The sequence below is a fragment of the Pelobates fuscus genome, chromosome 3 (assembly GCF_036172605.1).
Source record: "Pelobates fuscus isolate aPelFus1 chromosome 3, aPelFus1.pri, whole genome shotgun sequence".
In the NCBI taxonomy this organism is placed as follows: domain Eukaryota; kingdom Metazoa; phylum Chordata; class Amphibia; order Anura; family Pelobatidae; genus Pelobates; species Pelobates fuscus.
In genome coordinates, this window is record NC_086319.1 from 110,113,490 (window position 1) to 110,126,230 (window position 12,741).

General features: G+C 38.0%; 1 protein-coding gene across 1 annotated transcript in view; it reads right to left on the bottom strand.

The window, feature by feature from the left end:
• Positions 1-377: 377 nt before the first annotated feature.
• The window catches only part of LOC134602489 (organic cation/carnitine transporter 2-like), a 62,664-nt gene continuing 50,300 nt past the window's right edge, over positions 378-12,741 (bottom strand). The window contains exons 7-10 of the mRNA XM_063447415.1: positions 12,256-12,470; positions 9,461-9,643; positions 2,308-2,443; positions 378-1,201 (exon numbers count right to left, since the gene is read on the bottom strand). Coding sequence (XP_063303485.1) covers positions 1,111-1,201; positions 2,308-2,443; positions 9,461-9,643; positions 12,256-12,470 — 625 coding nt within the window. The 3' untranslated portion in view covers positions 378-1,110. The remainder of the gene's footprint in view (positions 1,202-2,307; positions 2,444-9,460; positions 9,644-12,255; positions 12,471-12,741) is intronic.

Sequence of the window (12,741 nt, forward strand, 5' to 3'; positions counted from 1 at the left end):
TACATTCTTTGGGGCTACCAAAAGGCAGTTGGTGTTTTTGTCCAGTCGTCAGTTGATCAGGCTCTCTTTCTTAAGCAGATTGTTATCCTGCTTAGAAGGACCAGCTTGGGGATGTTTTCATCAATCGTTTGAGAGGGTTCCTACCACTCGTGGTCAAGGCCTAGTAGGCATTGTGGTGGGGAGAGACAGACAGACACGTGCTGCCTAATAGAACCTAAGCCCCGCAATCCCCCCTATGGACCAGTGGGGGTGATCCTGGTCCCGACCCCAAGGGCTACTTACCTTCGTGGGCAGCCTGCGATGCTGCCATAACAGTTATATTACATGCCATAGAGATAAAATGGTTACAGTGGCTAGTGTCCCTTTTAGAAAACAGGAAGTTAAATGACATTAAATTTGCTAACATGAATTAGTTATGCACCTCAATGGTGACCACGGTCTTCTTAGTATGGATTCTCTGTTATGAGGGAATTGGAAGATGAACAGAGGATGGCTGTTTATGTGCTTATGTAAGAAATTCATTTCGTGGCATGGGTTGTCCCAAAGCCCCAAATGTGTACTTGTCAAAACAACTGGGTTTTTCAAGTCCCATTCCACATGAGATTGTGATTAAATACCATACACAGGATAAATTTCCATAAAATATTTAATATTTACATTGCAGTTAATGACAACTGCTGTATAAAAATAGAGCAGCAATTATCTATAAAAAAAAATTGACATATTTGGTCAAAAGGATTTTAATAGAATTTTGCACGACTGTGTCTTAAAACTGCTTGTGAATAAAAAAAAAACCTACAGATAATAACAAAGTTTCATAAACGACAATAGAAAACCATTCACACAACCTTATATAATTAAGTTACTGTATTATGACTGTATTGTGCAAGTGTCACAATAAAGGCACATAAAAAAATTAGTACAGATGTTGTTTTTCTTTTTTTACTTCGTTATGGCATTGTTAGACTTGTTGTTCTCTTCTTAATAGCATTCTATTATTTTGCAATCATCGCTACGCCAGTCCAATTCAATTCACATGTTATTGAATATCTCTCAACTTGAGGACCAAAGATGCACAGAAACACAAACTAAATAGTAGAATTACTTATATCATAATTGTGAAGACATTAAAACAGAACCATTCTTGAATTCTTCTTTATGTACATGATTTTCTAGAGGGACATTTCTTTTACAGCAAATCCTAAAATAAAAAATAAAAATTAACATTTTTTATTTGAAGACAAAAATGTAAAATGTATCATTATAATATTAGTAAAGCCATCACATTCACCTTTAAAAATTGATTGCCTAAGCAAAGGCTTTGGGGCTTTGGTTTGCATACATGTAATAAATGCAGAATTTTAACTGTGATAGACATATTGCAGCCAAAAAAAAAAAGTGTCAGATCTGCTTTAAATAAAGATATTTGTACATCTTCCTGGGGAATTCTGTCCTATTTCACTTTATGAACAATTTCCTATAAGTGGACCGAACAGTTTGACAAGTGGGTAGTTTAACAACAGAATGCCAAGAGTGCCCTGGCCCCACTTTCCGGTAATGAGGCAGAGCGTTTTGCAATGGGTTGCCCTCTAAACTGTGTCCCTATTGCGAGCCGATGGTCAGTATAGCCATCTTGCAGGCCACTTATTGGCTGAGAGCATCTGCTGATTGCTCTTGCACAATGTATGCAACTCTGTGCAGAAAAATATGAACAGAATTGCCAATAACCATATCCTTATGCTTGTGGTCATTTTCTGTTCCAGACTCCACAGGCTTATAATCAACGTCTATGGTCCACAGTTTTTTTTCACTTTAGATGAGCCCCAGTGAACTACACCAGTACATCAATGTTAATTCAGTGAATCTCTCCTACTCCATGAATATTTTTCACCGTCCTGAGGTGGACTCATAACAAAACTTTGAAATTTGGGAGATTACGGCAGTTATTGTAATTCACAGATAATGGCCAATGTAGATATACCATGTACACTGAACTTTCCATTTAAAAAAAACTAAACAAAAAGCAGAACCTGCATTGCACTGCATTGCGGTAGAGAAATGGTGGGGGACGAGAGGGACCACAAGGCACCCTTAGTCTCATGGGTTTTGGACATAGACACATATAATAGGCTCCTAAAGCCTCTGATGATTAGGGTGAAAGAGGAGACTACAGGCAGCTAATTTTGAAACAAAGTGTGTAAATTATTCTATGTGTATATAATGGGGTATCTTCATATATGTGCTAGTACAAAACAAGCCAAAAAAATAAAGGGGCATGGATGGATTGTGAAAAGTTTAATACATTACCCCTTAATGTTTTGTGTTTGGTCAATAGTCTCTGGCAGAGGTCTGCCTAAAGTTTCTGGGAACAACAAAACTAGAATTCCCATGACTACAGTCAGACTCCCCATGAGGATGTAAGGCAATATCCTGTCATATGCACCTGGAAAAAAAGAAAGTGAAAAACATAAAAAAATTGCAGTAAAAAAACACACCAAAATTACAAAAAAGGTATATATATCTAGGGTGGGCCCTCTTCTGAGGTGGTGCTCTCATTGGCATTCCTGATGACGTAAGTGTTCGTTTTTGGTGAATAAACTAAAGAAACATTGCTGTCAACGCTGCCCTGTGATGCTCAACCCATGTGAGAGAGAGGACTCGCCTGCTGACTTTGTTTATAAATTTGGTTTAGACTCAAATGAGGCTATATCCCCAACCTACTCCAAGTTTACCCCTACATACCCCCACAAACGGTAACTTCACACACACTATATACGCACACGCACTCCAAGGATATGACAGACAAGATCCAGTAGACTGGAATATCATGCCACAAGTCTCCAGCTAAGTATAAGCCTCCAACTAGAGATACCACAGCTAAATAAGATATCACATCACTATTGTAAATTGTGGAGGACAGGCTGGACAGATGTATGTATTATTGGTAATACTATATATGAGTACCAATATGTATAAGGATTGGAGTCAACAACTGTAATTCTCAGAATCTCTGTAAAAGCATGTTGTACACCATGTGATGTTCTGCAAACAATTGCTGGATCATACTTAGAAGTGTATTTGGACTCAGACAATCGTTTCCCTCCCCTGTTAACCCTTCATTCTTTTTTTCTGTATCCCACAAAACTTAATAAAAATGGTCAAATTGAAAAAAAATTATTGCAGTCACATTTATTGTTTTTTTTTTAAATTTAAAATGTTAATTGATGAACATATTAAAGGGACACTATAGTCTCCCAGACCACTTCAGCTCAATGAAGTAGTCTGGGTGCCAGGTCCCCCAGGTTTTAACCCTTCAGATGTAAACATAGCAGTTTCAGAGAAACTGCTATGTTTACATTGCAGGGTTAATCCAGCCTCTAGCGGCTGTCTTCCTGAAAATGGCGTTCAGCGTGAACGTCCATAGGAAACTTCCATAGGAAAGCATTGTGAAAGAACGTCCATAGGAAAGCATTGAGAAATGCTTTTCTATGGACTGTTTGAATGTGTGCTCCATTCGGGAGCTGTCGTCGGCGGGGGAGGAGAGGTCACCAGCGCCGAGGGAGCCCGGCGCTGGATTAAAGTAAGTAACTGAAGGGGGTTTTAACCCCTTCAGCACCAAGGGAGGGGGGACCTAAGGGTTGTATAGTGTCAGGAAAACTATAGTGATTCTTTAACTATAGCACTAACAATTCTGTTTTCAGGGCTCATACTGACAACCATATTCAAGTTTCCATTTCACTTGTCATCATCTACCTGAATTAAATTAAAATTGTAATTTAACAAACCCTTTCCTTAGTCTTACATTTAAGCACTCAAAGCCAAACCTGAAAACAAATACAAAAAACATGCACATTTTTTCATTTAAATTACATTTTTTACATTTACAAAAATGTAAAAACATTTACATTACTCCTATGCCTGCAATGTTCAGTTGATAAATTCATTAAAACCATGCCTCGGGGGTAACTGCATACCGGGCGAGCAAGGCTTCTTTAACTGCGTGGTAATGATTTATCTCCTCGTCAGGTATGGCCCAGAAAGCTTCAGCTGCTCTGCCTGACAACTTGCCAGATAGAATGGTGACCCATTCGTCCGTGGGTACTTTGTGCAGCGCACACTGTCTCTCGAAATCTGCGAGATAATTATCTATTTCTCCCTCTGCTTCTTGAAACTGCTTGAATGCTGTGAGAGGCACCTTTTTCCGTTCTGCAGGGAGGGTAGTATTTGCCACAGCTGGGCTCTCTATTCGGTATTCCCAATTCTCCTGGGATTTGGCTTCAGCAGCCCTGAACACTTGGTTGATAAGATCCGTCGGAGGATTTGGCCCATACAACACCAATCTCAACCGAATGGACCACGGCTTTCCAATAAATCCTTTAATGTCAGTCTTTTCAGCTTTTCATAGTGATTCTTAATTTAGCATTTCATCTGGGGAAAAAGGACCATCTTACCGCTGCCACCAAATGTGGCGGCCACCCCGAGAGAAGAGGAGCTTCCGCCGCCAGAGATGTCCTTTCCCCCTAGTGTGAGTAATGCTGTAGTATTCCCAAGCAGTAATCCAAGCGGTAATGAAGCAGGTATAGCTGCTCCATACAATCATGAGATGAGGCTCTATGTTGAGTGTGAAGTGGAACTGTTTTAATGGAAACCACAACTGGCCTTATATACAAGTCCCCATGCAAGGGGTTTCTGATTACATATTCCAAGGGCATTCCCCACTGGACCTGAGAGGGGACTACAGTAAAAGTACACACATATGTACATTAACTCTCAGTTCCAGGACATGCATAACAAAAACACCCCAAAATACACACTTAACAAGTAGGTACCCCCTCAAGTCCTATATCCCCAGGTAACCTGGAACTGAGCGCCCAACATATCCAGAAAGCATTAACTGAGCTGAAACGCCACAGGGTCAGAGTTTAGACCGACCGCACCCGAGGCGCCTGCCCAAAAGAGTTCCATAGATTCAGGCTGAGTGGTCGGTCTCTGTCGGGAGTACAAAACACAATAAAATAATGAAAGTAACCTTTCACATATGAGTTAGTCATGTGCCCCTCGTTCAGCCGTTTGTTTCTACGTTTGATATTTGTTCGGGAGTTTGTTATTACTATGTTGCACTTATATGGTCAGTAGTGGGCACTATATCGATCTAATATACCAAATAGACACCTCAGTCAATCTCAGTCATAATAAAAAGTGCAAAGAAAAAAAGAAAGAAGGAAAAGGGAAAGAAAAAGAAAAAAGGAAAGCAATCCCCCTAAAATATAAACCAGTCTAAAGGAATGTGGATACACTTCAGTGTACACCAACTATACTGAGTTCTGCAGTGCTCTTATGGCTGTTCCCTAATCTTACATAATTGCAGAGAGAGGAAAAACTGCAAATCCCTACTTATTTGCCAGCCAGATAGTTGGTGTACCAAAAAGTAGAGAAATATAAATAATTAAATCAGACTGGGGAAGCGCAGCAACTAAGATGGCGGCCGCCGTGTGCATAAGAGGTAGAGGGACGACCTTCTCTCCTCACACGGCAACGGTAACCAGCGCGGCTCCCGGGCTTAAGCTCAGTGGACCCGCGACCTCCCGACCTCACCTATCCTGGCAGCTATCCAAACCGGCGGTGCACTGTGGGGGTGCTCCATCCACGCTGCCGACAATTGCTACGCCGAGGGGACGGAGCACAACACGGAGGACATTCACACCAGACATAACCGCTCTTGTCGACAAACAAGGTACTGCTGTACCGAAGCCAACCCCATACCCACCTTACACCCGGCTAAAATCACGGAGAACAAGACAAACCCAGCGTGGAGAAAAGCAGCAAGTCTTCACAGACACCATCCTGCACTATCCTTCAGACGCCAACCCCCTGCAACACCAATACTGTGGGGATATTTATGGGATAATAATAGTAAACAGTTGAGAATTGCCCACTATTTCAATTCTCAGATCCCAAAGATCGTTATCGTGTAAGTGAAATGTATTCCATATAAATAAAATCATAATTTGTTATAAAATTAGATACAATTTATTGTGACAATTTAAATAATAATAATATGTAACATGCGTGATAATAATCAATGAAAATTCAGTATAACATAGTATACAATACAATATGGTAATGTAAAAACATCTTCCAATGGCTAACAGCCTTAATTGTCAAGACAAGATTTATGACTGTCTTTCACAGAGACAAAGAAAAAGTTTCACACAGTTTGCAGCATAAAGCCATAAAACTTTAGCCGACAGTTAAAATAACCCTTTCAATGCTGGCTAGACCTCCTAAGTAATTAAGACCTATTCTCATGTGATTTTAAATAAAATAACATTTAAACCAGCTCATTTGTCATTTCCTGGAACCATCCAATAAGAGTAATCTACTATGTTCTATAAGCAGAATTTTAACTTGCCTAAACAGATATTTTATCTTATTTTAGAGCAAATCAATACACCTGGATAAATATCACAATATGCTAACATGTGATATGTCACATTAAATAAATAATTAATCTTTTCTATCTGCAGAATAGAATGTTTAATCATATACTTCTTGGTTAACTAAGATTTCTAAATATCAAAATCTGATCGTGATTTATCAAGTCATATATCATGCTATTAGAAAAGTTTAATTAATTTCGATTAATTAATTGAAGCCAGTATAATTACCAGTTGAGTAGATATTTTCATCAGATTAGTAGGTATTCTCAGGAATTTGAATGTCATGGGTCTCTTTCTCTGTCTCCTGACTTAGCCTGCTTCCAACTCTTTGCCCCCGACTGCTCACTCTCTTGCTTCCTTGCTTTGCTTTGCTTTCTCTGCCTTCTCTGCATACCTCTCTTCCCTTTGTCTTAACTTTTTTTTAAAGGGAGAATTCACTGTTCGTCACTAGGTGATAGACCAATAGAAAACTAGAGGTGTGGTTACCTTCCAGATAGCAATTTAAGTATTTGGTCTATAGAGGGCAGTCTCGTCCCACTAAACATTCCTATCCAGGAAAGAGTTAACTTTTCCTGGTGGCTATTTTGACGTAATTTACCTTATCTTTATAGTGGTCTATAACTTAAGTTTTCTGTCAGTTCAAACAGTTTCTTTGGGCTTTCTTCAGACTATGTGTCTCCAATTCCTGCTGTAATTTCTAAAACTGACAGTTTAAACTTAATTTCAACTTCTAAATTACAATGGGACGTTATACAATATTGAAAGTAAAATTAAATTATTTAATCTTCTCTGTCACAAATGTCTGGGTTTAGAATTTAGACAGTCTGTCCATCCCCCGTTCTCATTTCTTATCAAAAGGTTTGTATATACTAAGCATTCCTTTAGCTCTGGCAAAGTGGTTAGTTTTACAGAAAGGATAGAAATCTTGTCTCTTTTGTTAACTTGAAAATAACAAAATGGAGTCTGCTCTGTTTAGAGTGACTCAGAATATACACTTTTAATTTCTATCATAGCACAAAATGTCTGCCGATATAAATACCCTGACAATACAGCAGATCAGGCATCGGCTAACCAACAGACTGCTCCCTCCCGTGCGGCCTCGCGACTACCATGGTGCCGGCCCCTACCTGCCGTGGCAACGCCAGAAGCCTCGATCAAACAGGGTGATATTCTTATAGAAGAAACATACCTCACTTCAGCATGTACCTTATCATTCACTGTACTCTTATTCTAAGCCACAATAGCTATCACTGCAAACAAAAACGTTCTTAGCTACAGACTTAAGATCCACTAGTATTGTCATTGATGTGCATAGAATAGACGTGTAACCATAGACATACCCATGCCAGCTAGTCATATGTAGGTATACATCCTTAGACCAGCTAGCTGTAGCATTATCCAGACTAGCCATGCTATTAGAATAAGCTATATCTTCTACTAAGTGATGACCGCCTGAATGGTGCATAACATGTAGCACCTGTAACCAGCGTTGTGAAAGTGATGCTTTATTTTGCCTACTACACTAAAGCAGCATATCTATGAGTACTTAAATCGAGAGTGGTGGGCATGTTTAAGTACAAATCTGTATTACTCTTGACCTATAAAATGTGCCACTATCTCACATGTCACACATGTTCAACACTGTTTTTCTAAGCTTGCTAATGCTGTTGTGGCACTGCATGCATGTATGTTAATTCCTGCACAATAAAATAAAGAATAATAAAAAAAAAAAATTCAGACTGGGGAAATGGACAGTCAAACTCAGTCGAAATAAAAAGTATATATATATAAAGTAAAGCAATCCCCCTACAATGTTAACTAGACTAAAGGAATGTAAATAACGAGTGAACTTGTATATGACATTTTCCTAATCATCCCTAATTGCAAAGAGAGGAAAAACTGCATACCCTTACCTATTTAGTCTAGCTAATATAAATCAAGCTTTTTTTTCTCAAAATCCAGCTATTATAAATCAAGCTTTTTTCAAAATACAAAAGCTGTATAGAAAACAAATCAGCATGTGATGGGAGATTAAAAGCTTAGAGTCCTATTTGGATCAGAGACTGGCACCTAGGAGATTACGCCCCGATATCCCACCAGCCTGCCGTATTAAGAAAGAGGTGCATTTGGAAAAAAGGAATGGAATGTTCCTAGACTGTCCTTTTAAGCGTGGCCTTTCTGGTTACCAATTGAAAAGAAAAGTTGACAGAAACAAATGAGCTATTGGAAAAGAGGGGGTTGAAACTTTCAAGGAGGATTCTTAATTTGGCTCTATGGAATCTAAACTTAAATCAAATATTGAGAGACATAGAAGGTATTTAAAAGAATACAAAAATAGAACCTTCCAAAGAGATCATCAGGACTTTTAGGTCACTTGGTTATTACTATGAAATTTTGACTAACTCTAATGCAGGAATTTTTCCTGCATTATTTCAACAGGTGAACCGATCACAATTTCTAATTAATATTGAGTTTGCACACACACGAGTAAGTAATAAAAATGAAGTTTTAAAAGTTATTGTTCGTCATATTGTGTTCTTTTTGAGTTTTATATTTTGAGGGCGGAAACCCCTGAGTTGTGCTGACAACTCCTATGTACTTTAGGATTCTTTGTTTTTTCCTTTAACCCACATTCTAAATTTTAACTCTTGCTGCCTGTGACCTCTTAATGTCCGCTAAAAAGTTCATTAACTTTCAATGTTTACATCTCTATTAGCCAACATATAGCTGTCCAGCAACTCTAGAAGTACAATGTGAAGGGTCATTCACTAAAGCACAATTTTTAGTAGCCAAGTTAGAAAAGTTAGTGAATTTGATCATTTTCCTAACTGATATTTTGGCAGAAATGTTGTAATCTGGGTTTCCATTTGCCACAACTATTTAGTGGCACTAAAAAAATCTGCCAAAATGAGTTTCATAGTTCCGCAATAGCTGTATGTTACCGACCTATGATTTTGCTTGGTAATATGTTTGCTAGGTGTATTTAACTCTCATATTTAAGAAGTGAATTATTAATTTACCTAGGTAGACAAAAGAAGGTGAGATGACACTTCCAACTCGGGAAGACATGGAGCCCACTCCGACACCCATATTTCTGATCACTGTAGGATAAAGCTCCGCTGTGTAAACATAAACCATATTAAATGCTGCTGTAATTCCAAACTTTCCAATCATCACTAAAATTGTTGACACGATATGGAGATCTGTGAATTAAAAAAAAGAGAGAGAGAAATCGGTTACAGTCAATTTCTTGCTATTTTCTATTGTAGTATATGAATCTGAAAAGGCATCATGTTTAGAAGAGGCAATATTGTTCACATTCGAAGTAACATGTATATTCTTCCATAGGTTCTTTACATCTTGATCTACATAAGTCTCAAAGAGGTGATCCTTACATGTGCACGTGGTTTCTTCACTATGACACCAAGTACGAATGCGTCCGGTTTGTTAGGCTGTGCAAATGTTGCTTACTTTTTGATCAAAATGATATATTTTTTTAAATTATTATTTTTATGGACTTTGAGCAATGGTCCAAGTTTAGTATGTGAGCAATGGTCAAAACTTGGTTTCAATATTTTCACTATCATAACCTGAGAGTCATTAGGACAGGGATAGGCAACCTTTGGCATTCCAGATGTTGTGGACTACATTTCCCCTGTTGCCTTGCCAGCATTATGGCTGTAATAAAATGATGGGCGTTTTGGTCCATAACATCTGGAGTGCTAAAGGTTGCCTACCACTCCATTAGGACATGGGTCTAATTACGTTGTAGTGTGGAGAACTTTTATATGTAGAGGAATGTACAATCTATGTGCAGGGAGAACATACACAGGGTTATTTACTAAAGTTAAAATTCAAAGTAAGTTTTAAATTTGAGGTACAAAAAGAAAAATGAGTTGGCTACGGTTTCAGTTTTCCTACTCTGGCCTTAAATTTAAAATTCACTTTGAATTCCAGACAGTAACATACAGTAACATTTGTCAGAAATACATTTAACTTGCTGTTGTGCTTTGGGGCTAGACACATTAGTTGGAATTATATGAATTTGATAATTTTTTTTGTCGCTGTTTATTTGCTGTGTTACAGTTAACGAAAAGCATAGGACCTTTAAAACGATTACTAAATTTGTGCGATATCACTGCTGTCTAATAAGTCTTTCTGATACAGCTGTCCTCAATGACACTGTAACAAAGATTTAAGGGTTCCATGCATTTAGTTTAACTCGCGATCTCTATTTACTACCTTAGATATGGAGGAGATAAAGAAGACAAGACTTGTTGAAGAAACAACAAGTAGTCGAAATGTCCAATCCCTGATATTCCAAATGGGGTACTGAAATGTCCTACTAGAAGTCAGATATCTTGCCTAACAGATCTCTGTTCTCAGCTTTCTTTTACTCTCTCTACAGATTTATATAGAGAACCTGACATGTGATGTCATATCAGATCCATCCTGTGAACACAAAGATGAAACAGAAAAGATAGATCTATATAGTGGAGGCACACTTCTCCAGCTCAAAGTGCAACAACACCACGAGCAGAGATAAGAATTCAGCTTTCTCATGGATGCAGCTGTGCACTTTGCAATGACATCGGTTAACATTTCGACATCGAAATACCTTATAATGAAATCTTTGGTACACATTCACTTACATGTAACTCTTATAGGCATATGTAGGAAATAACCACCTTTCACCCCTGAGGCTCAGAAGACAATTCCCAGCTGTTAGAGGCTGAATAATACTTTTTTTTAGGAGGAGGGCATTTGTGATTATCATCAGTTTCAAAGTGAGACAGCCATGTGTACATTGTGACAACCAACCACTTTCTAAGTGGTTTGACCTACATTTATGTAGATTAAAATGGGACAGGAGTCAGATCTTGGTGGTCTTTCTAATTACCTATGTATACGTAAAGTAAGTAATAAGCAACGGTGGCTTTGGTTTACAGTTTAACAGACTGAATGAAACTATAACTTTATGTCCTTCTGCATTAAGCCTTCTTTTTTTAAAAAAAAAAAACAACACTATTGATTACATTTATGGCACGTTTTCTAGTATATATTAATGACTCTTCCCGGAATAGTTGGGATTTGATATGGAGGCTCTGGATTTGGTAGCTCACTGCCACTCGTCCAGGTCACACCACTTTATGCCACAAGTTGGCTTGTTTTACCCAATTTATGTTTTGTATTTTTTTTATTTTTGTCCATAGTACTATTATTTCAGTGTTGTAGTCTGTCTCATTTGTCCTAATTGGTACTTAATAAATTAGTTTATTGATTAAAAGTTAAGTTTTATTATGACTCTACCCTCTTAGTATTCCATTTTTCAACACCAGGTGTTGCATCCTCCTTTCTGTCTCTTGTTTGTTTAAAAGTTGACTTAGGCACCACACATTTAACGCATTGTTCCATCCTCATCTTTGCTAATCTAAAAGTGCTAAAAGGAGCCATCCTTTTCTGTTTGGTCACGGGCTTTCAGGACAGAGAAAATCACTGTACCTCCAAATTAGCAAAGTTCCCAGTCAGGCTAATGTCAGAATCAAAAGTATGAAATATAATGAAAAACGAAAACATGTTTCAAAATATTGTAGATGAGTTACTCTAATTTTAATTTATTCACATGGTTATGTAAAAGTATAAATAATGCTATTACATTACAAAATATTATCGTAATCTAACATACACTACAATCAATTGCAATATTATGCTGAAATCTGAACGTAGTCCACTACATTACAAATACCATCAATAATTGCCAGTGATAATGTTTAGGCTTTTGGGACGTGTGGGTATAAAATAAAAAAACACCTACCCGTAGGCACCAGCTGGATGAAAAGAAGAACAATTCCACCAAGAAGCATCGTGGAACACATTGAATACCGCCTGGCCACATTGCGCAGAAGCAACCACGCAAGTACGCATGATGGGACTTCAATAGCGGCCAGAAGGAAGCAATTTAAAAACGGATCACCATGTAAATTTGGGGTATTAAGGGAGACACCAAAATAACCAATGGAAATGGTCAACCTGTAAGAAATTGGAAGCAAGCACTGAATTGTTTGGAATATAAATCAATAACGTGAGAAGAAAATTATGACATTATGAAATCATGAACAAGGTGATGCCTGAATTTGTGGGAAGGGCTGTGAAAGTAAGATAGCTAGATATATATATTCCGGCTGAGATCTCAGGGGACAAGTTAACGCAGTGCTCTCAGCCAATTAATGTAGTTCCTATTGGATGAAATAGACATTGATAATACAGAAGTCTATCAATGTATACTGTGCACAAGATGGGG